This window comes from Chenopodium album, chromosome 19, assembly GCF_948465745.1.
Source record: "Chenopodium album chromosome 19, dcCheAlbu1.1, whole genome shotgun sequence".
Taxonomy (NCBI): Eukaryota; Viridiplantae; Streptophyta; class Magnoliopsida; order Caryophyllales; family Amaranthaceae; genus Chenopodium; species Chenopodium album.
Window position 1 is genome coordinate 7,755,221 of NC_137852.1, and position 18,985 is coordinate 7,774,205.

General features: G+C 34.8%; 5 protein-coding genes and 1 non-coding gene across 7 annotated transcripts; 1 reads left to right on the forward strand and 5 right to left on the reverse strand.

The window, feature by feature from the left end:
* Nucleotides 1-578: 578 nt before the first annotated feature.
* LOC145593931 (F-box/kelch-repeat protein At3g06240-like) lies at nucleotides 579-1,721 on the reverse strand. The gene has a single exon (XM_081650289.1). It carries the CDS (start codon nucleotides 1,719-1,721, stop codon nucleotides 579-581), a length of 1,143 nt encoding a protein of 380 aa, XP_081506415.1.
* A 2,399-nt stretch (nucleotides 1,722-4,120) lies between these two features.
* Nucleotides 4,121-5,269, reverse strand: LOC145593932 (F-box/kelch-repeat protein At3g06240-like). Its single transcript, XM_081650290.1, has one exon. It carries the CDS (start codon nucleotides 5,267-5,269, stop codon nucleotides 4,121-4,123), a length of 1,149 nt encoding a protein of 382 aa, XP_081506416.1.
* A 3,907-nt stretch (nucleotides 5,270-9,176) lies between these two features.
* On the reverse strand, nucleotides 9,177-10,355 carry LOC145593933 (uncharacterized). The gene has a single exon (XM_081650291.1). It carries the CDS (start codon nucleotides 10,353-10,355, stop codon nucleotides 9,177-9,179), a length of 1,179 nt encoding a protein of 392 aa, XP_081506417.1.
* Nucleotides 10,356-11,799: 1,444 nt separating this feature from the next.
* LOC145595992 (uncharacterized) lies at nucleotides 11,800-12,728 on the reverse strand. Its single transcript, XM_081652423.1, has one exon. The coding sequence runs from the start codon at nucleotides 12,715-12,717 to the stop codon at nucleotides 11,983-11,985; it is 735 nt and encodes a 244-aa protein (XP_081508549.1). The 5' UTR covers nucleotides 12,718-12,728; the 3' UTR covers nucleotides 11,800-11,982.
* Nucleotides 12,729-13,807: 1,079 nt separating this feature from the next.
* On the reverse strand, nucleotides 13,808-13,880 carry TRNAE-CUC (transfer RNA glutamic acid (anticodon CUC)). The gene has a single exon. It is a non-coding gene; the product is annotated as a tRNA-Glu (tRNA).
* A 90-nt stretch (nucleotides 13,881-13,970) lies between these two features.
* LOC145594974 (uncharacterized) lies at nucleotides 13,971-18,601 on the forward strand. Of its 2 annotated transcripts, none has more exons than XM_081651326.1 (8): nucleotides 13,971-14,039; nucleotides 14,129-14,320; nucleotides 15,079-15,139; nucleotides 15,233-15,269; nucleotides 15,802-15,879; nucleotides 15,955-16,027; nucleotides 17,837-17,876; nucleotides 18,185-18,601. In XM_081651326.1, the coding sequence occupies exons 1-8, from the start codon at nucleotides 14,013-14,015 to the stop codon at nucleotides 18,232-18,234; spliced, it is 558 nt and encodes a 185-aa protein (XP_081507452.1). In that variant the 5' UTR covers nucleotides 13,971-14,012; the 3' UTR covers nucleotides 18,235-18,601. The 2 variants fall into 2 exon arrangements, with proteins under 2 accessions (XP_081507452.1, XP_081507451.1); XM_081651325.1 differs by having other exon boundaries at nucleotides 13,972-14,039; nucleotides 14,126-14,320.
* The last annotated feature ends 384 nt before the right edge of the window (nucleotides 18,602-18,985 follow it).

The window sequence follows — 18,985 nt, forward strand, 5'->3', positions numbered from 1 at the left end:
TTTTTTTTTCCCCAGTTGGTAAGGAGAAGGGGCCTACCGGGTCGGAATATCTCACAGGTCCTCCCGACCCAGGTTAGTGGACTAGACACCTTGAAAGTGAGGGGTAAGGGTAAGAGAATCCCCACCCTCAAAGTGTCTCTAGCTAGTTGGGTTTGATCCCACAACCTTTTGATGGTGAGATACAAACATAACCACTAGACCAAGTTATGCTTAGTACACAATTAAAGAGTTGAAAGAGCCATTTCTTGAGGCTCATAAAAGACTAACTAATAAGAATGCACACTTATGTAACCACCACTGTAGATTATATCAACTGCAGAATATAAAAGATTAATTTTCAGATTTGCATAGTTAATCCAAAATAATGCATATTACAACTCATTATAGATTAGTAAATAAATGCAGAGGCACAGAGCATAGCACCAACAGTTAAATATACAGAACTACATGCATAGCCGCAGAATAGTAGTAATAACATCACATTTTCATCAAACCACATCAGCCAGCTTTGTTAGTGACCTTGACAAGGTCCCTTGACACGCACCCTTCTATATTGTTTCGATTACCACCAAATTAAATTATGGGATAGAATTTGGGGAGACAAGACTCTCCACATAATCCATAACCTTGTAAACCTCTACACTGGGACATTGAGTAACGACATGTGAAGGCGGATCATCATCTGGGTCAATGACCACAATACCATTTGCTTCAATGCATAGATAACCATTGTATGTGAACCCTACAAATTGGATGCGATTTCTGAGTATATACTTCCTCAGGTCAATTCGATACAGCTTTTTCCAAGAATCCCAATCATCATACTCCTCCAGGGTCCAAAGCTCGAACATCTGTTCCTCAAAGCGATTTAAAAACATAGCACATAGGCAGTGATATTTTCCAATGACACCAAGCAAAAGCTTATCATGATTTGGTACTTGATCAGGTTTAATTGAGAAGGGAACCTTCTTAAAGGTCTCTGCTGCAAAATCAAATATAACTATCCATTCACGACGTACAAGATAATGCAATGCTTCTCTAAAGAAAAGAGAATGAGCATCCGAGATTAACCCCAAATCCTCATCATCAGAGACATGTATTCTTCTCCAACTACCAGCCCTTAAAGAGTATAGATACAAGCCCTTTTCATAGGGATAAGGCCTATACTCCGAATACACTAAGAAGATTTTGTAGTCATCACAGGAGGGAACACGACCAAACCAACTCGAGTCTATATGAACAAAAAATGACTCCCTTTTAACAGGCAATGAGATCTCCCTTGCTTTAGTGGTGCAAGGATTCCAAAGATGCAATGAATCTTGACCGCGTCTACCCCTCTCCATTTCTTTCTTGTAAACACATATAAGGCCATCATTTGACCCGACAATGAAACAATAATAATAACTGGATACAAAGCTACTGAGGAATCGATTGTCCAACATGTCTGAGGTTACACCCTCAGTAACATTGGTTGGATCAGAAAACTTCAGGGTGGAAAGGGTATTAAATTTTTGAACAATGAGGGTCAAGGGTTGATTAATTCTGTTCGAATAATCGAGATTTGATCTTGCAAATTCAGGGTCTGAGATGAGGGTAAGCCATGATTTGCATACTAGTTTGCATTGTCCCAATGATTTTACAGGCAGTCGATACAGAATATCAAGTATTAATTCTTCGGATAACCCCAAAAAAGGGTCATCTTCATATTTGAAGCAGCTCATATTAGATTAGTATTTCAAGTTTTCACTGCAAAACAATTATGATGTTACTACATTATAAACACAAAATCACATAACATCTTACTACAATTTCTCACTTCAAAATCAAAACCAAAATAAGGGTGTGTTCTTTTCGACTTATTAAACCATACGAGTACTTTATTAGCCTTGATTGGAAGTTATTGGCCCTGATTAGGAATTTATGTTGCTAATGTGAACGTGATTCGATGTCATATCTTGGGAAACTTAACCAACTAATCTAATTTTTTATTTTTTTTTTACGGAACCAACTAATCTACTTGAAATCCTATAAAAGTGCACATCATCTAAAATAGAAACATATTAAATCTTATTGAACTTATTAGACCTATATAATTGAACTTTCATTAAAAAAAAAAAAAAAAAAAAAAAAAAAAAAAAAAAAAAACATCCTATAAAAGTGCAAATTATCTAAAAGACTAAAAATGAAAAAAAATAGTTTAAAATAACACAATGTGATGAAATTATGAACAGAGTAAAGTTTAAAGAAAAAAAAAAGAAGAGAATTACAACTAAGATGGAGGAAATCAACATAAATTATGAAAACAAAAAGGGAAATTGGAAAGATCATACCTTTAGAGAAGATGAGCAAGTGTGATGGAGATTGGAAAAGAAAGGAGAGACGAAAGGTTGAAGAAAGAAATTGATGGTGATTTTACCAATGTTTTGCTTCTCATGGAAGATAACAATTCGTTTTTTACGGAGTAGTAGTAGTTTTTTACTGTGTGAATTGATTGATTGAACTATTGTAGTCTTGTTTTAGGTGTTGTTTGGTTGCACGTAAAAAAGATGGAGGCTTGTTTGGTAGACCATAAAAAGTGATAATGTGGAAAGTGTAAAATTATGGGAATTTTCAATTCTCGTAAAACATGTGAATTTAATTACCAGACCCTCCTTAGTAATTCAAAATTCTCATGATTTGTAAATACCCATATAACAGCCAAACAAGTTTAGTTAATTGCTAGGAAAATTGATGTGGGATTTTAATTCCCATGAAATACATTTGCTTATAGGAAATTAATTCCTTTGTCAACCAAACAAGCCCTAATAGTTGTGGGTTATAGACTTACCGTAGTAATTCCTCTTTTTTTTTTTTTACTTATGGAATTTCAAGTTTATACTACTTCTTCCGTTTCTTTTTATTTAACACGTTTCTTTAGTCACATTTGTCAATGTATAAATCCAGACGTTAATATCTTTAATAACTGATAAGCAAAAATTATAAAAAGTTGATATTTTGAAAATATATATTGTGACGAATCTAACAAGACTCAACATGATTATAATTTATACTCCCTCCATCCCTGAATTACATTTCTACTTCTCTCTATTATGTGAGGATTAAACGCTAGAAATAGGAATGTAATTTAGGGACGTAGGTAGTATTACGTATACATCACAAAATATGATTAAAGGGGAGTGTGTTAATATTGTTAAAAGTCAAAACGTGTCGAACTAAAAAATCGGAGGTAGTATATTAAACCATGTGGGTAAGTTAATATTTTCGGCCTTATGACTTGAGTAACGGCGCAAAGACGGCCATCAACGTGGTTAAGGCAAAACTAACTGGCTTTCTAGTATTCGTTTTCAAAAACAACTGTCTTTCTAGTATTCTTCTTCAGTTCTTCATCCCTATCTGCTTTCAACATATTAGCCAAACTCTGTTAATATTAACAGTGTTAATTTCCCAATTCGACGTCGTCAGTTACTGCTCATTGCTAACTTTGCTCGTGGGCTGCAGTGCACAACAGAAATCATTTTTTTTTCAAGTAACACGATTAATAACAATAATGCCACTTTTTTTTTTTTTTTTGAAAGAACAATAATGCCACTTGATTAACCAATAATGTTTATTTATTTATTTTTATTTTTTTGAAACCACCAATAATGTTTATCTAGATGATTAATGGGGGCACTCTCTTTTTACTCTCTCTGTGATTATATAATTTTAGGTAATGTAATTGAGATACATATATATAGAATGCATTTGAGATACGTAATTACATATATTTTATTTTATTTTTTATTATTATTATTTTTTTAACGTTGGTTATAGAACATAATTAAATGCATAATACTTCTAGTAGAAATCATCAAAGCCAATGCAAAATACATCACCACAAGTCCACAATCCAACCAATAATTAACCTCATCGAAAAAAAGAAAAAAAAGAAAAATCCAACCAAAATGAACTTCTAATTGTCAACAAAAGGATTATTAATAGTAGTAATAACATCACAGTTTCAATTCTTCATCATCAACCAACATCTTAAAACCTTGTACACCTAGCCAGCTTGAATTGTCTGCGTCCTTGACATGGTCCCTTGTAATGCTCTTATGGTTCGACTGCCACCAAAATCAACTTACGGAATAGAATCAGGAGACACAAGGCTCTCCACATAATCCATCACCTTGTAGACCTTCTCAAAAGACGGATTTCGAGCCACTACATGTGAAGGAGGATCATCATCCGTGTCAACCAGCACAAGTCCATTTGCTTGTTGAATGCAAAGATTACCACTGTATGTGAACCCTAAAAACTTCGTGCAGTTTATGACAATATTTTCCTTCAACTCAATTCGATACATCTTTTCCCAAGAATCCCAAACATCATACTCCTCCAAGGTCCACAGCTCGACCATCCATTCCTCAGAGTGATGTACAAACATAGCACATAGACAATCATATTCTCCAATCACACCAAGAGATAGCTGATGATAGTTTGGTAATTTATCAGCCTCATCAATTGAGAAGGGCACCTTCTTAAAGGTTTCTGAAACCAAATCAAATATAACAATCCATTTGCGACGTACAAGGTAATGCAACGCCTCATCCAAGTATACAGAGTCAACTTCAGAAATGCGGTCATAATCTTCATCAGAAACATATAAACTTTTCCATCTATCAAACCTTAACGAGTACAGATACATACACGTTCCATGAGATTGCTTATGCATCGTATAGACCAAGAAGATTTTATAGTCATCATCACAGGAGGGAACACATCCAAACCAACTAGACTCTATATGAACATAAAACGAACCCCTTTCAACAGGCAATGAGATTTCCAACTCCTCAGTGGTGCAAGGATTCCAAAGAGACATCGAATCATCACGACGTCTCTTCTTACCCATCTCCTTCACATAGACACAAATAAGACCATCACAAGACCCGACTATAAAACAGTACCTAGGGTCAAAAACATCATCCTCGAGGAACCGGTGCCTCAACGGGGCTAAGGTTACACCCCTACTAATATCCGTCGAATCACGAAACTTTAGTTGAGACAAGATATTATTCTTTTGCAAAATTAGTGTCAAAGGTTGATTATTACTCTTGGAAAATTCAACATGTGACATGGCAAATTCAGGGTCTGAGATTAAGGTATTCCATGATTTGCAGACTAATTTGCATTTTCCTAACGATTTTACGGGCAATCGACACAGAATTTCAATGATCAATTTCTCAGATAACCTCAAAAAAGGGCACTCTTCATTTTTAGAGCGTTTCATATTAGATTGATTAAAGAATCTGCAGAACAAAATTGAAATTACTACATCAAAAACAACCCAAACAATTTAATACAAGTTCCTATTATAACTTACCACAACAAATTCGAAAAGGGTATATAATCTGACATGAAAATATGTAGAAATAACCAAAAGTGAAGCAATTATATGAAGAACAGACTAAAGATTGAAAGAAAACCCTAATTAAGAGAATTGAAGAGAATACAGTTATACAACAAGAAAATAAACAAAAAGGCAAAGTAAGAAGTCCATTAGAGTAAAATACAAAAGAAAGATTATACCTTTAACTACGAATGTGTGATGGAAATTGGAAAGAGAAGACGAAAAGTTGAAGAATGAAAGTGAACTGATAAAGAAGACAATAAAAAGCTTCTCATGGAAGCCAACTATATTTTTGGTAATTTTGAATTGTTTTGAATCTTTTTTTTTTTTTTTGAAAGAAGTTTCAAAGGGCTATCTACAATTGACAATGAACGATAATGAAAACGAATTTAACAAAATCAAACCAGAATTAATCGGGGAAGGGCTAAGAATCCAAATACATAAATATAACAATTCGGCATATTCTCGATTCGTTGTCTCACACAACTTTTTGAGTGGATCCGTCGTCGCTTCACAATTTTGTAAGAAAGTTAATTCTTGTGCTGATTCCGTAACCCGAATCCGAGCCCTAATCAATAGTAGCCCCGCACAACCGGAGACCAAATTAAGCACAAATAAAACCTTGTCTTTCGAAGGAGTACGAAAAACCTTGTCTTTTGAAGGAGATCGAAAAAACCTTGTCTTTCGAAGGAGATAAACCCTTTCTTTCGAGGGAGACATTATTGTAACGCAAAACAAAAGGCTTAAAAGAAAATAAAGATTGGGGCTTTCCACCGGTGAAATCCGATGGAAGCCCCTTGAAAATTGATGATGGAGACTAGGTTTAGGAGAGAGAAGAGAGAAAGGAGGCTAGGGTTTATGTGATTATTGTTTTGAATCTTTTGATGCATTTGGATGTAAAAACCTCTCGTAATTTTCCTTACAAAAAAAAACCTCTCGGAATTTTTCAAAAAAAAAAAAAAAAGAAAACCCTCTTATTCTTGCTGGGTTGGACCGTTGGGCTGAGAAACATGGGTTGGATTTGTTTTCCACCATTTCATAATAATCATGACACTTGTACTACCTCCGATCCAAATTACTCGCAACTTTGGGTTATTATTTGTGAGATACTCCTATAAAATATTTCAAAATTGCGAGTAATTTGGACCAGAGGTAGTATTTTTTTATGAAGGAAAAATCATAACACTTGAAAAAATATTCTTAGATTTATATTTAATTTATACTCGCATTATGTTGCGATTATTATGAAATTGAAAGAGTATACATAGGGGTACAAGGGTATTTTCATATACTCCGTATTAAAATGTAGGCAGTATTGTAATATGTTTGAAATGAGAACGTTAGCTGCTTACCTGCTTTAATAATATGCTACTTTGGCCCTGTTCTCATCACATTATTATTGGTTCAGTTTAACTCCTAATTTCCTTCTCTCATAAAATTTTTCAATTCAACTCTAATAAGTTCAGTGCAATTCAGCACATTTCAGTCAATGAAACACAAGCCCTAAAGTTTTAAGTAGTTTCTACGTACTCACCTCTTCAATTACAAAAGCTTAATTTCAACTTTTCGGCATTCATTGACGTTCACTTTTCCAATTACCTCAGTAGTATAAATCATTATTTCTAATCCCTACGTAGTATTCACCGCGGTCATGTGAATGAGATTAGATAATAATGTTGTATACCTCTTTCATATCGTTATCTATGATTCATGCTTTTACACATACATTGTTATGTTGTATAGGTAGTAGTTGTAGTTAATTTAATTCAAGTCCAATGACCTATATATTGTTCAAGCTAAGCTTGATGCTTCATCATTTGTGAGATCAATCATAAGTCTTCGAGCTTAATTTTTTTTCTTTCTGGTATAATTTATGAAATCTGGCAAGATCCTTATGTTGTAACCTAGCTATGATGGGGAAGTTTTCCTTTTTGATCTAAATAAGAATCCTCCAACTTTGTGGCTTTAGTGCGAGGATGTGGTTAGCTTTACAAAGTCGATCATAAGTCTTCGAGCTAGCAAAGTCGAAGCAGGCAATAATAGTGAAGAGGTAAAGGATGAAAGGATCCTTGTTAGTTGTTACATATGTGGAGGTGTGGAGCTAACAATTTCATAACAACAATGTCATGCATTTGTCTTTCTAGACTACTCCTTATGTTTTCTTTTTTTAATGCAATCAGTTTGACCTGCACATTTGCTAAGACATAATTTTTTTTTTAAACGAGCCAATGCAAGACGTAACTTTAATCATTAATATCTTATGAAGGTAGATCGACACTGTGACTAATGTAATGATATATTATATAATAACATTTATTAATTTTATGATAGCAAAAAATTTTAGTCAAATATGACACGTGAATATCGTGCAAAAGTCAAACTGAGTATAAATTATAAACATGTATGTTTACAGCTTTAAGTTGGTCAATTATACCTCATATTTGCCGGTTTTATATCCTCCTTAAAAGAAATAGATCAAATTCAACCATGAAATAATACACATTGAAAGTGAGGGATAGCTAAAGTAGTTAGAGCTTCCCTCCTGATTTCAAGAGATCTTGGGATCGATTCTCACCCTCGCCCTTGTGGTAATAGCACCTTAAACACTGTTTTGAGATGAAAGAACGTATAACATTATTTTTTTTTAACAATTACAAAAACATTAAATTAAAAAAGTCAATAAAAAAAAAAATACTACCTCTGTTTCACATTATCTGCAACAATTTCCATTTAGGGAAGCTTCACATTATGTGCAACAAAAAAAAAGTTTCCTCTTTTAGTAAATTTTTCTGTGTAAAATTACCACCATACCCTTACTAAATTGCACTTAACTTTAATAAACAACATATTAACTCTTTAACCCAAATTAATTTACCCATAATTAAAACCCTAACCCACATTCTCTCTCCTCCCTCACAACCATATCCACCATCACCATTTTTTCTCTCTCCTCCCTGTAAACCACCACCAGCACCAACCTTTATCTCTCTTCACTCTCTTCTCGCACAACCAACGCACCACCACCACCACCACCCAGATCCACCACACCACCGACCATTCCACCGCACCACCACCACACCATCTCTTCTCTCTGTTCTCTCTCTTCTATCTTCTCTCTTATCCACTGCACCACCGAATATTTCACCTTGCAAGTTCGCCGCTGCCGCCTCTTTTACCCTTATCAAAGCCGTCGCCGCCGCCTCTTTTCCCCTATTCAAAATTCGCCCCTTTTCAAAATCGAAATTGGATGGTGGTAAGTTGTGGTTTTAGATCTAAATTAGTAGTGGTCGGGTTGGTTGGTTTGGTGGGTTCATTGGCTGGTCGGGTTGGTTGGGTGGGTTTGTTGGGTTGTGGTGCGAGTTGATTGGTGGTTCGTCAGGTTGGTTGGGTGGTTTTGTTGGGTTGTGGTGCGACCGTGCGAGTTGATTGGTGGCTGGTTGGGTTGGTTGGGTGGATTTTGGGTGGTGGTGCGAGTTGATAGGTGGTGGTGCGATTGGTTGGGTGGGTTTTGGGTGGTGGTGTGAGCTAATTGGTGGTGGTGCGATTTGGTCAGGTGGGTTTTGGGTGGTGGTGTGGTGGGGTTTCAGATCTTAGTGGTGGTGAGAGGGTGGGTGCTGATGGTGTTTACTTTCTCTCTCATCCAATTAATCACATGTTTTTATTTTACTAATCTTTGCTTAAGAAATTTTGTCTTGGGGAATGTGAAAGGAGAGTTTGTTGCAGATAATGTGAAACGGAGGTAGTACAAGATTTACCCAAACACATTCTTCGTATTAAGTTGTTTTTTTCACAAATACTCTAAGTTATAAAGTGAATAAGGCGATAAAAGTGTTTCAACATAACTCATAGTGTAAATGGCAGTATGTTTCGTTTGAACTTCTTGCGTATTATCACTAGCAACCCGATTTGGATCAACAATTACAAGCTTTTCTCCTCCAATAAATATTTTTCCTTGATATGTAAATCCAATTACCCAAGGATATGGACGGGGTGTTTCTTTACCCAAAGAAATCCTATACAACTTTTTCCATGAACTCGAATTCGTACGTTCAATCAAGTTCCATATCTCCAAAACCCACTTATCCTTCCTACAATGTTGAAATACCCGACCCGAACACAGAATACTTTCTTGTGTGACACCAAGTGCAACATCAATGATACGATAAACCTTGTTGTCGACATCAGGATGTTGTTTTACGTGACGAACACTTGATAATGTGTCATTGACCAAATCAAATTTAAATATCGTATAGAGACCAACAGCATAATGTAACACTCCATCTTTAAGGACAAATCTAGTTCCAAGACTCCTACAAGGTATAGTCTCATATTCGATAATAAATCGATTCGAATACATTAATTCCCTCCATGAACTATCCTTCATCGAGTACAAATAACTCCGTTTTCTCTTCAAGTGAAAGATAACAACATCGTCCAACAAATAGACAAAACCGAACCAATATCTTTTTTGACGACACGAAACTGGTGTGATAGGCGGATCATCAACGCGAGCAGGAGGCAGTGGAATAGGCCTGCATTCCCGCGTAACCGGGTTCCAAACAATGAGTTGTTCTACCAAATCAGGTGTAGTAATATGGATACAAACAACCCCATTAAAAGATCCAGCACAATAGTAGTAAACTCCTGTTTTTGAATCAGGAAATGGATGAGTTAAAAGAGTGGTATTTATTTCTAATTTGTTTAAATCTTCGGATTTCAATGAAGAGATACAATTCTTGGATTGAAAGATTAGTGTTTGAGGGTTAACAAAGTTTGAGAATTGAATAAGAAAATTTGCAAATTTAGGGCAAGAGATTTGGAAATACCAGCTTTTGGAGAGTAGTTTCATTTTTGCTAGTGATTTTAGAGGAAGTAAGAGTAAGATATGTAAGGTTATATCATAGGGAAAACACCAAATATCATCTGGAATTATGCGATGTTTCTCGGCAAATTTGAGTTTCTCCATCTTTGGTACGGTTGTTGGAGTAGAACTTTAGGGTTTTAAAGTTTTTTCAATCCTAAACCTTGCTTACTTGAATAGTTGAGGCTTATTAATTTATCATATTGATTTGAAAAGCATGCATATCTAACAATAATTTGAAATCTATTGAAAAAAAGCCCAAAACATTCCTAACCCATCTCTTAGGGGTGTTGGGTTTGGAGGTTCACAAACTTTTATGTGGTTGGCAGTCATCATGGGTTACTTTGTTATTAGTGTTACTTGTTTACAGGGTTAATCGGTCAGTGTTGTATCACTTGTACGGATTATTTAGTCAATATTACAGGGTTATTTGGGTCATGTTTTAAGAGTTATTACCCTTTCACAAACTTTTAAATAAAACAGAATTACTGAACATCCGTTATAAAGTGACAATAAAATGTGCAAAAGTTACATAAATTACTGAAAACCGGGTGTATACAAAATTTTTCCTTACTCTTTTTTACAAGTGGCCACATAATATGACCAGTCACACACTAGACGGACTGTTGTAGGTTTAAGCTATGAGGCATTGGAAATTCTAGGGGGTTATGGATGGAAATTCATTTCATGGATTTATTGGTCCTTGACATTGATTATATATCGATTGTTATTGATGATAGGGTCAAAATAAAATTGGAGTCGTACCGAGTTGGAGTCTGGGGATGAAAATTCGACAGCTTGTTGGATCATATCGGAGTTGAATTTTGCATAAGTGCATATATATATTTGTAAATTTTAAAACTGAAGAGGAAAGATAAATTATGATTTATTTAAGTTAATAAAAGTCAAATCCAACCAAAAAAAACAAAAACAAAACTTACTACGAAGTAGTAGTACTATAGTAGTGTTTTTAAAGGTCCAAACTTTGAAGGAAGTTTTAATTCATGGAAAATCGCCAGCAAGGCTAAGCAATTATGATAATCAGAGATAGAAGTCTGACAGTATTTTTGTTTACTACGTATTTATTTATTTATTTTTCATTTTTCACTTTTAATTTTAGCAATTTATAAAGGAATCTGATTAGCTAATTTGTTAAAGATTCATCTGAATTTAATGAATTTTGATTTCAATTTCAAGCTCTATAATTCAATCTGATTAGCTTATTAAGGATTTACTTTTATAATAGTTTAATTTGATTGATAAAATGATTTTTGTTCTGATTATAGATTGAAATAAGCTTATTAAGGATTTTTGTTCATCCCTAATTACTTTGATTTTTGTTATCTTGTTTACTTTTAAAGATGCAAGAGAGATAACCAACAAGACAACAATTAAATTCCTCTGTTCTACCATGAGGTAAATTGAGTCCTATATATGATTAGTTGATTGCCTATATTGAAATCAATGAAATGCACGTCTGATTAAGGATAATTATAGCATTAACAATCAAATCTTCTACTGTAATATCATTCAAGTGTAAAGGCTAAATACTACTGCGTACTTCTGTAGCATGAACGAACCCAAGTGTTTCTAGATCAACCTAAATATTTTCAGTAATAAACTATGCAGTAGAAAAGAATGAAGATATCTAACAGTACACTTCTTTGTACAACTAATAATGCAGGTCTGCATCAACAATCATGAAACTTTCAAGGGGTGATTATATTCACTACTATTCGCGACAAGCAGTACCTCTTGCACTTTCAGGAGTCAAATGATCATTTTCACCAACATAAGCGGCCAAATTTAGATACTTCTCTTGGTCCGCCCTATCTTTCCATCTTGATCTACAGATCACACAACTTACTGATCTTCTTCTCTGAGTCCTTTTCCAGGTCATTAAGCACTCTTCATGTAAGAAGTTTCGACAAGTTGCACAAGCCACCAACTTTTCCCCTGAGTTTCCCATCTCTTCAAGGCAGATAGGACACATAGCACCCTCTTCAACGACATTGCGTGGGGCATTGGCAGCCCCACCAACATCCCTCTGGAGGAATGCTCGATGGAACCTCTCACGAAGGGTTGGGCCTGCAAGGGAATCACTTGAGGTTGGGTTAGCCAAAAGTCGAGTCACCTGACTAGACCTCAGGGTCCGTCTCCTTAGAAAAGGATCGTCTAAGGAGACTCCTAGGACCCTGATAAGCACAAATAAAATGTGCTTACAAGGGGTTGTACGATCAGGACACGTGCATGCTAGAGTTGTTGATACGTTGACAATGTACACATTTCCTGTGGCACCAAGGATGTAGAAATTTGGGTCCGACCTATAGAGGAGGAGTAGACGATGCCCTAGAGCCCTCAAGACTCTGTCTGCAAAACCCTGTGAGGGATGAAATCGTGGGGTAGACCGCCTTTGCTGGTGATTGTCATGTTGTCGTGGTGGCGGTGGAGGCTGACTTGGCTCCATGGTAGGGCAATTTCAAGAAGATTGCCTTACCTATGGAGATATGCAAATGAGGCAAAAGAATATAAAGGGAGTTTTTGAAGACTTATTATGTTTTGTTGTGAAAGAGATACTTTGGATAGTTTAAGAGAGCACATGGTTGGAATTACTTAAGGGTAAGGTAAGGAATAAAGTGCAAAATAGTAATATACTATGAAGTATGAACAAGTAATAGGGTTGGGAAATTCTGAACTTTGTCTTGTGTGTGTTAATGAAGTTAACCTTACATACGGCACGTTTAACTTCCCTAAACCCCTTTGCATAAGAAGTTCATTATCAATTAAATCTAGTAGTAGAGTTTTAAAGAAGATTCTTAGGAAACTTCTATGATTCCATTTGTATTTGTTTAACATTTGAATTTAAACCAAGAAGATGATCCACAGAATATTCATATACGATTAAGTTTAACTAATGAGTAGAAACTTAGCAACTTTTTATCAATTCAATTTAAGAGGTGTCATTACTGAATTGCAATATGAATATTTCCTTATTTCAATTCAATTTTCATAATTTCAAAATCTATCCTAAATAAGAATATGACATGATTTCTCATTGACTACATCATCAATTATCATGTATAAGTGATTATACTCATCTATGACTACCGATCCAAATTTGCCATTTTTAGCATGTTTGTTTATTCATTTGTCTTATAATTTTAAAATCTTGTTAAGTCTTTTTGACCCAATGATCACCCAATTCCTTAGTGGACAGATGGATGGTGTGTCGGACGGGGGTGATGACATGATGCTCCACCCGATCTAAATCTATTTTATCTACACCCATACAATTAAAGATTCACGGATTTATGAACAAAAAAAATTACAACTTGATCAACTATAGTCTACGACTTTGACTTTTTATATCGAGGGCGCTTTGGTTTATTGTTTTATAACTTTACATGTTTGTTTGAAACAAATACAAATCAATAACAGAAACTCTGAAAGTTGAATAGAGCCTCCAAAAGGCAATCCGAATATCTGATTACACATTATAATTCCCAAAAATTGTCAAAAAAAAAAAAAATTAAAAAAAAAAAGAAACAATTAAAAAATTCCGTTGCCGGGACTCGAACCCGGGTCTCTCGGGTGAGAGCCGAGTATCCTGACCAACTAGACTACAACGGATTTATTGATAATGTGTTCTTAATTAATAAATATAAACGTAAAAACAATAGCTCGCTAAATTTCAGTTTTTTATCACTAAATCCTCCTCACTCACACTCTGAAATTGAAACCTGCAAAAACCAAATTGTGAATATGAATTTTTCAATTCCTCTTGGAAAAGTAAGAAATTTTCAATTTTCACATTAATTATTTTTATTCTATAATTAAAATTTATTTTTACTAACAAATTGTGTAATTAATGGCAGCAGCAAAATGGTAGAGAGGAGAAAGAAGGGATAGGAGTGAGTTTCAGGCCAGAAAACTTCATCCCAGGTGTTGTTATTGGTTTCATTTTTGGGTTTCTTCTTGATTTAGCTAAACCCTCCAAAAACCCACCTAAATCTTTTCACCAAACCAAGAATTCCTTAACTTCAGCCAACCCAGATGAAGAATTTAAGATGGTACTTTCCAAAATTTATTAAAATTTCTTGCTAAAATGAAATTGTTAATTGTGATTGTTATGTTCTATCCTAGTATTAAGTTGTAGAGGTATTTCAATATTCGGGTTGGGCTATATTGTGTCATGTCAATTTTTGCCAGCTCTTGTATTATGTAATATGATGAAATGTTGGTTTGTGTTATCAATTTATCATATAGAATGCCTTTTTGGGTCCTTTATTTTGTTTGCTAATCATGAAGATTTTCTACTTAGCCCTTTTTGTGATTAAATTTGTGATTGAAGAGGATTTGAGCAAGTTTAGCAGAAAGGATAGTGCTTGATGTGTACAGTATACTTGAATAGGGGTTTAAAGGTTGTGTGCTAAAATTCATGAATTATTCAACAGATTTTCCTGAATAGTTTAACCTGGGAGGTGAATTCGGGAAGAATGTCATGGACTTTATTTTCCATAGTTAAATATATGATATTTTGTGTAGAATATGGAGTATAAAATTTATCGGTTACAATTCAATTTCAGTTCCAGTATCCTATGGTAGACATTTTTTGATATGTGACTCTTCATGGTATTGCTATAGGACTTATTTTCTGCTTCGGTGGATTCGACAAAGATTCCTTGTAGGAGGATAATCACTAGGCTTAATTATACATCTTCCATGATATCCTGGCATTTTACATCTAATATGTTTTAGAGACCATGTGTACTATATCATGTTCGTTTTGTAATCTGTATGTTAGTTTTATGTGGAGTGTTGATTACAGGTTTTGGTGGTTAGACAAGATCTGAAAATGGGACATGGAAAGATTGCAGCTCAATGTGCTCGTAAGATTAAATATTTTTAATTGTAACTGGAGATCAAACTACTTTCTTCCTTTTTTGCTTTTGTCGTCTCCTGATAAGATTCTGTTATTTCAGATGCTGCCACAGGCATGTATGCTGAGCTGATGCAAAGGTACTGTCCGCTATCTCAAATTTTCAGCTAACTAACATCCTTCTTCAGCAGAAAGTTTGATAGATTGTGCTGTTTAACTTTCTAATGTACTTTCATTCCCCTTTCGCCATAGTTCCCTATCCCGTTTTCGTCTCCTATATAAACTCAATTGCACATGCTATCTGAATGTTACCTTTTCTTTTAAACCTAATTTACTGCAAACCAAAGAGAATCAAGAGTAGCTTGACCTGCTGTAGTTTTTTCACATCTTATAAGAGTAACTTGACATATGTTAATTTCTATGAAATTTGTGAGCTGCATTTGTTTTGACTCTCAGAGCAATATGTATGACTATCTACATAATATGAAATTGTGAATTTATTTTGGTGTAATTTGTACTTCGGACTGGTTGTTGCAAGGAGTATTTAAAGGTGAATTTTCCTAGTTCCCTATTGATCTAGAAGATGTAAGCAATGCTTTGATGCTATAGTGTGGTTCTTTAAGCTTTGATGCTATTATTCTCAAAAGTGGGCACTAACTATATCAATTGTAGTCAGCGTTCCCTATTGAGGCAGTGGGAGCAATGTGGGCAGGCTAAAATAGTAGTGACATGCAAAAATCAAAAAGAAATGTAAGTATGTGCTGTTATTCTTTGCCAAGCTTTCATTGTCTCAGCAGCATTTACACATTTTGTATCTCGATTTAGGAATAAGTTGCAGCAAGACGCTGAGAGCATTGGCCTTCCAACTTTTGTTGTTGCTGATGCTGGGCGCACACAGGTATTCCTTTTTTTGTAAGAATTATGGGCTACCAAGAAGATTATAAATGTAATACGAAATAGTTCTTAATAATCTCCGTTTATTATGGTTTTGCAATCCATTCTGTTCATCTATTGCTTGAAGAAACAGTTCCTAGTATCTGGTCCTCCTTGTCCTCTTCATATCACTTCTTCCCTATTGTAATTGTTTTTGATGCAAGGGGCTTGGCTTTTATACTTCAACCTTATGTTTTCCTCTTTGGCCCCGTATGGTTTGATGTAAAACATTTTCAATAAAAAATTAGTTTTCATATAAAACATATTTTTAAGAAAAATCACAACTGAAAATTAGCTTTCCTTTGTTTGGTTCGTTACAAAGAAAAGTTATAGTGAACTGAAGAATAAGAGTGGAAATGTGAAGATGGTGAGAGGAAAGTAAAAAGGAGGTAAGGAGGAGGGAGGAAAATGTGGTTTCCTTGTTTTGTAAATTAAAATTTTTTCTACCATTAGGGATGAAATTTTTCACCATTGAGAAAATTGTTTTCCACCTCACAAACCAAACAAAGAAAAATGAGAATAAATGAGAAAACCAATTTCCGTTAAAGGGTTGTTTGTTTATTTCCAAACTCAGTCCAAACAGGGTCTTTGTTCCCTTTTTTTACCAATCTATCCTTATGCCACTTTGTGGCTTCAGCTGTCAACTTTCTGGACTGAGTTTCTGATGACTTACGATATTTAGTTATTCATGCGTAGGCATCTTTAGTAGTAGAAGCATGTAAGTAATTCCATCACTAGGGTTTACAGTAATTGCAGCAATCTGAGTGGGGAAGAGGAAAGACTTTGAATTTGTCAAAATTGCAGTGGCTTTCGACTTGTATTTTTAAGGAGAAAAATAGGTACTCATGAAGAGAGAGAAATTAGGCAATAAGAATCCTCTTTAGAGGTTAATCATAAAGTTTATCACCTTTTTAGTATTGCCTGCAAACATCAAAGAATAATAATTTCTCTAGGTTTTCAATTTTCCCGTATGAAATGAAACTCATATGGTGATGAGCTTTTCATATAGAGAGATGATGTTTAGGATTCCTTTCCCAAGCCTTTTCATTTATGAATGGCCTTTTCAGTCTAAATCAAGCTAAACTTCATCTTTTTATTTCCTTCTCATTTCTTCCTGCCTATAATTATTTGTTTTGTCAGATAAGTTATAACCTAAGCTGCTACTTGGTTTTGTTTCGATCCCAGGTAGATGCCCACTCTACAATAGATATTTGTAGTTTTCATTACTGAAACCCGAGGGATCATTATGTGGGCCTATCTCCTCTCTATCTTGGAACTGAATAAGTTGCCTGTCTTATTGCTCAATTTGGCTGAGAAATGTAACGTTTCATACCTGAAGCTTGCTTGAATTGAGAAAGGCAGTACTCCTTTTTTTATTCTGCTTGTCAAAACTGAAGGCCCCCTTGACAAAAACTGTCTTTTAGAATAGTAGTAGATATACATCCAATTCATCAATTTTCCTGTTCATAGTAAACTATTCTTGATGCTTCCCTGATTCTGACTAACGTCACTACATTGGGGGTTTAAATCCTTGTTTATTTTTTAAAAGGGAAAGGTAGAGTAAGTGTAATTTTCTGTCATAGATTACTCAGCACATATATTCTGAAGGTATCTTCAGTTTGTGTGGAATATTGGAGTCTCCAGTTGTTTTCATCTTCTCTGGATGCTTTTGTTTGAGCAGATAATGTCATTTTGACTTCCTGTAAGACAATATCTAAGACTTAGAATGATAGATTCATGTGTCGCTAACATTTTGATTACTTTTTTGCTGAAGGTTGCAGCTGGTTCAAAAACAGTACTTGCAATTGGACCTGGTATGTTTGATTTCCTCTAATTTTGACTGCTTTATTTGAAAGTAATTTTGTTTGACATTGAACCACGGTTTCTTGGCAATAGTACCTGAGTACTTGACTTACATTAAACTCAAATTATATACACCGAAGCTAGGCCAAATGTTCTGATGATTATCTTTCTAGTTTGCCCCTTTATTAACATTCAAGAATACTATCTCTGTAAAATGCACTGCAGTTGGAATTGCAAAAATATTTCAGGATGGAAGGAGCTTTCAGTTGAATATTTTGGACTTTAGACTTACAGGACCTTTATTTGTATCAATTTGCAGGACGAAAAGATTCCGTGGATTCTGTCACTGGGAAACAAAGACTTCTTTGACAGTTTTGCATGCCAAAAGTTTTACTGCTTAGCTTTCAATCAAGAGGCTGCCTTACCTTCAGATAAACAAGGAATCTATCAGGGTTTAATCTCGAGTATGAACTTTTCTTGGCAAAAGCTTGTGCATGTCATGATTCCGATGAGTATGCTTCAGTTAATTTTAATTGTAGATCAGATAGAAGCCAATAGTCAGCATAGGAGGAGAGTCTTTTGGTGAAGACTGCATGGAAACTCATTTTTTTTTTACCTTTCTCATTCAAATTGTAGTCGATTAAGGCATTACAGACCTTTTTACAATGTAATTAATGTCATGCTTAAAACAATGATCATAAGCAGTATTCAATTGAATTGAAAGCTTAATTCTGTTGATTTGGAAGTGCAGAATATTTCATTTTACTTTATCTTTATGTCCAGTTCTACAAAACATGATGCAATAGCAAACAGAGTATGATATCCATCGCACAATAAAATAGACAACTAATCTTTAGTGTTTGCTTGACTTACACTGTAATCTTAGAATATTTATCGTGATTAAAAAAAAAATCCAAGTTTATCTCAAGTGCTAAAATTGGCACTTGAAATATGCTGATTTTATCCCTTGGAAAGAACTAGCCGCTTTACCCATTTTGGCACTTTTGCCCCAAAATCGGAAAAATTGACTTTACCGGTCCTAATTATGAACTTCTTTCTTTAAAAGGTCTCAAGTCTCAACATTGGAGGGTCTTTAAAACAATCTCTAACTCATTATGAC

Coding starts and splice junctions, on each gene's coding strand:
- LOC145593931 (XM_081650289.1), bottom strand. CDS start 1,721: ATGAGCTGCTTCAAATATGAAGATGACCCTTTTTTGGGGTTATCCGAA.
- LOC145593932 (XM_081650290.1), bottom strand. CDS start 5,269: ATGAAACGCTCTAAAAATGAAGAGTGCCCTTTTTTGAGGTTATCTGAG.
- LOC145593933 (XM_081650291.1), bottom strand. CDS start 10,355: ATGGAGAAACTCAAATTTGCCGAGAAACATCGCATAATTCCAGATGAT.
- LOC145595992 (XM_081652423.1), bottom strand. CDS start 12,717: ATGGAGCCAAGTCAGCCTCCACCGCCACCACGACAACATGACAATCAC.
- LOC145594974 (XM_081651325.1), top strand. CDS start 14,013: ATGAATTTTTCAATTCCTCTTGGAAAA. Junction 14,321..15,078: donor CAGATGAAGAATTTAAGATG/GTACTTTCCAAA, acceptor TGTTGATTACAG/GTTTTGGTGGTTAGACAAGA. Junction 15,880..15,954: donor TGCAAAAATCAAAAAGAAAT/GTAAGTATGTGC, acceptor ATCTCGATTTAG/GAATAAGTTGCAGCAAGACG.